General features: G+C 34.2%; 1 protein-coding gene across 1 annotated transcript; it reads left to right on the plus strand.

The window, feature by feature from the left end:
- Positions 1-37: 37 nt before the first annotated feature.
- LOC115234508 (WAP four-disulfide core domain protein 2) lies at positions 38-734 on the plus strand (the record flags this gene model as incomplete). The annotated part of the gene is made up of 2 exons (XM_029805687.1): positions 38-269; positions 454-734. Coding segments are annotated over 2 exons (327 nt in total), but the record flags the coding sequence as incomplete, so codon positions are not given.

Below are 734 nucleotides of genomic sequence, written 5' to 3' on the forward strand. Positions count from 1 at the left end.
CTCACTCAATGTAAAAATGCTAATCTGAGAAGAATTAATTGTGGAAATATTCTCGTTATTGTATACTATATTAAGTTGCAATCGTTCTGTAGATAAAAGCGGCAACTGTCCACTGAGAAATACCGTGACCAGCTGCACCCCCAGATGCGTGGGTGACGAACAATGTCCCTTCAATCAAAAATGTTGTCCGAATAAATGCAGTTCCACGTCGTGCGCTCAATCGAGTGCCATAAACACTGGTAATGATGGCGGTTACAAGGGTTCGAGCAGTATGTATAAGTATTATAATATTCTCTTTTCTCACAATTCATTAAATGGATTTAAATATATGAGAAAATGTATATATGTATATAAATAATGTATACAATCTATCAAAATGTATATAGATCTCTTATTTAAATTTAAATTTACAAACTTACTGCGAGAATTACCGCAACCGTGCTTTCTTTGCAGATCAAGCCGTTTACTGTAATGGAGTGAAATGCGCCGCGTATGAAAAATGCCAATACGACCGCAACGCCAGGCGAGAGAAATGCACGCGCACTTAACATACGAACACACACACATAAAAATAAATATGATGTATGGTATATCTTATGAATATCTAAATTATGGTCTATCACTTTCTCTCTTTATATCTTAATTCGATTTTAATTCGTGATCAAATTTCTTGACAATTTTCACTAAAAAACGGTTTTCTGAAGTTAAACTACATGCTAAATCAGAAAAAAAAA

The sequence above is a fragment of the Formica exsecta genome, unplaced genomic scaffold (genome assembly GCF_003651465.1).
Source record: "Formica exsecta isolate Colony F162 unplaced genomic scaffold, ASM365146v1 C16332282, whole genome shotgun sequence".
NCBI classification, from domain to species: Eukaryota; Metazoa; Arthropoda; class Insecta; order Hymenoptera; family Formicidae; genus Formica; species Formica exsecta.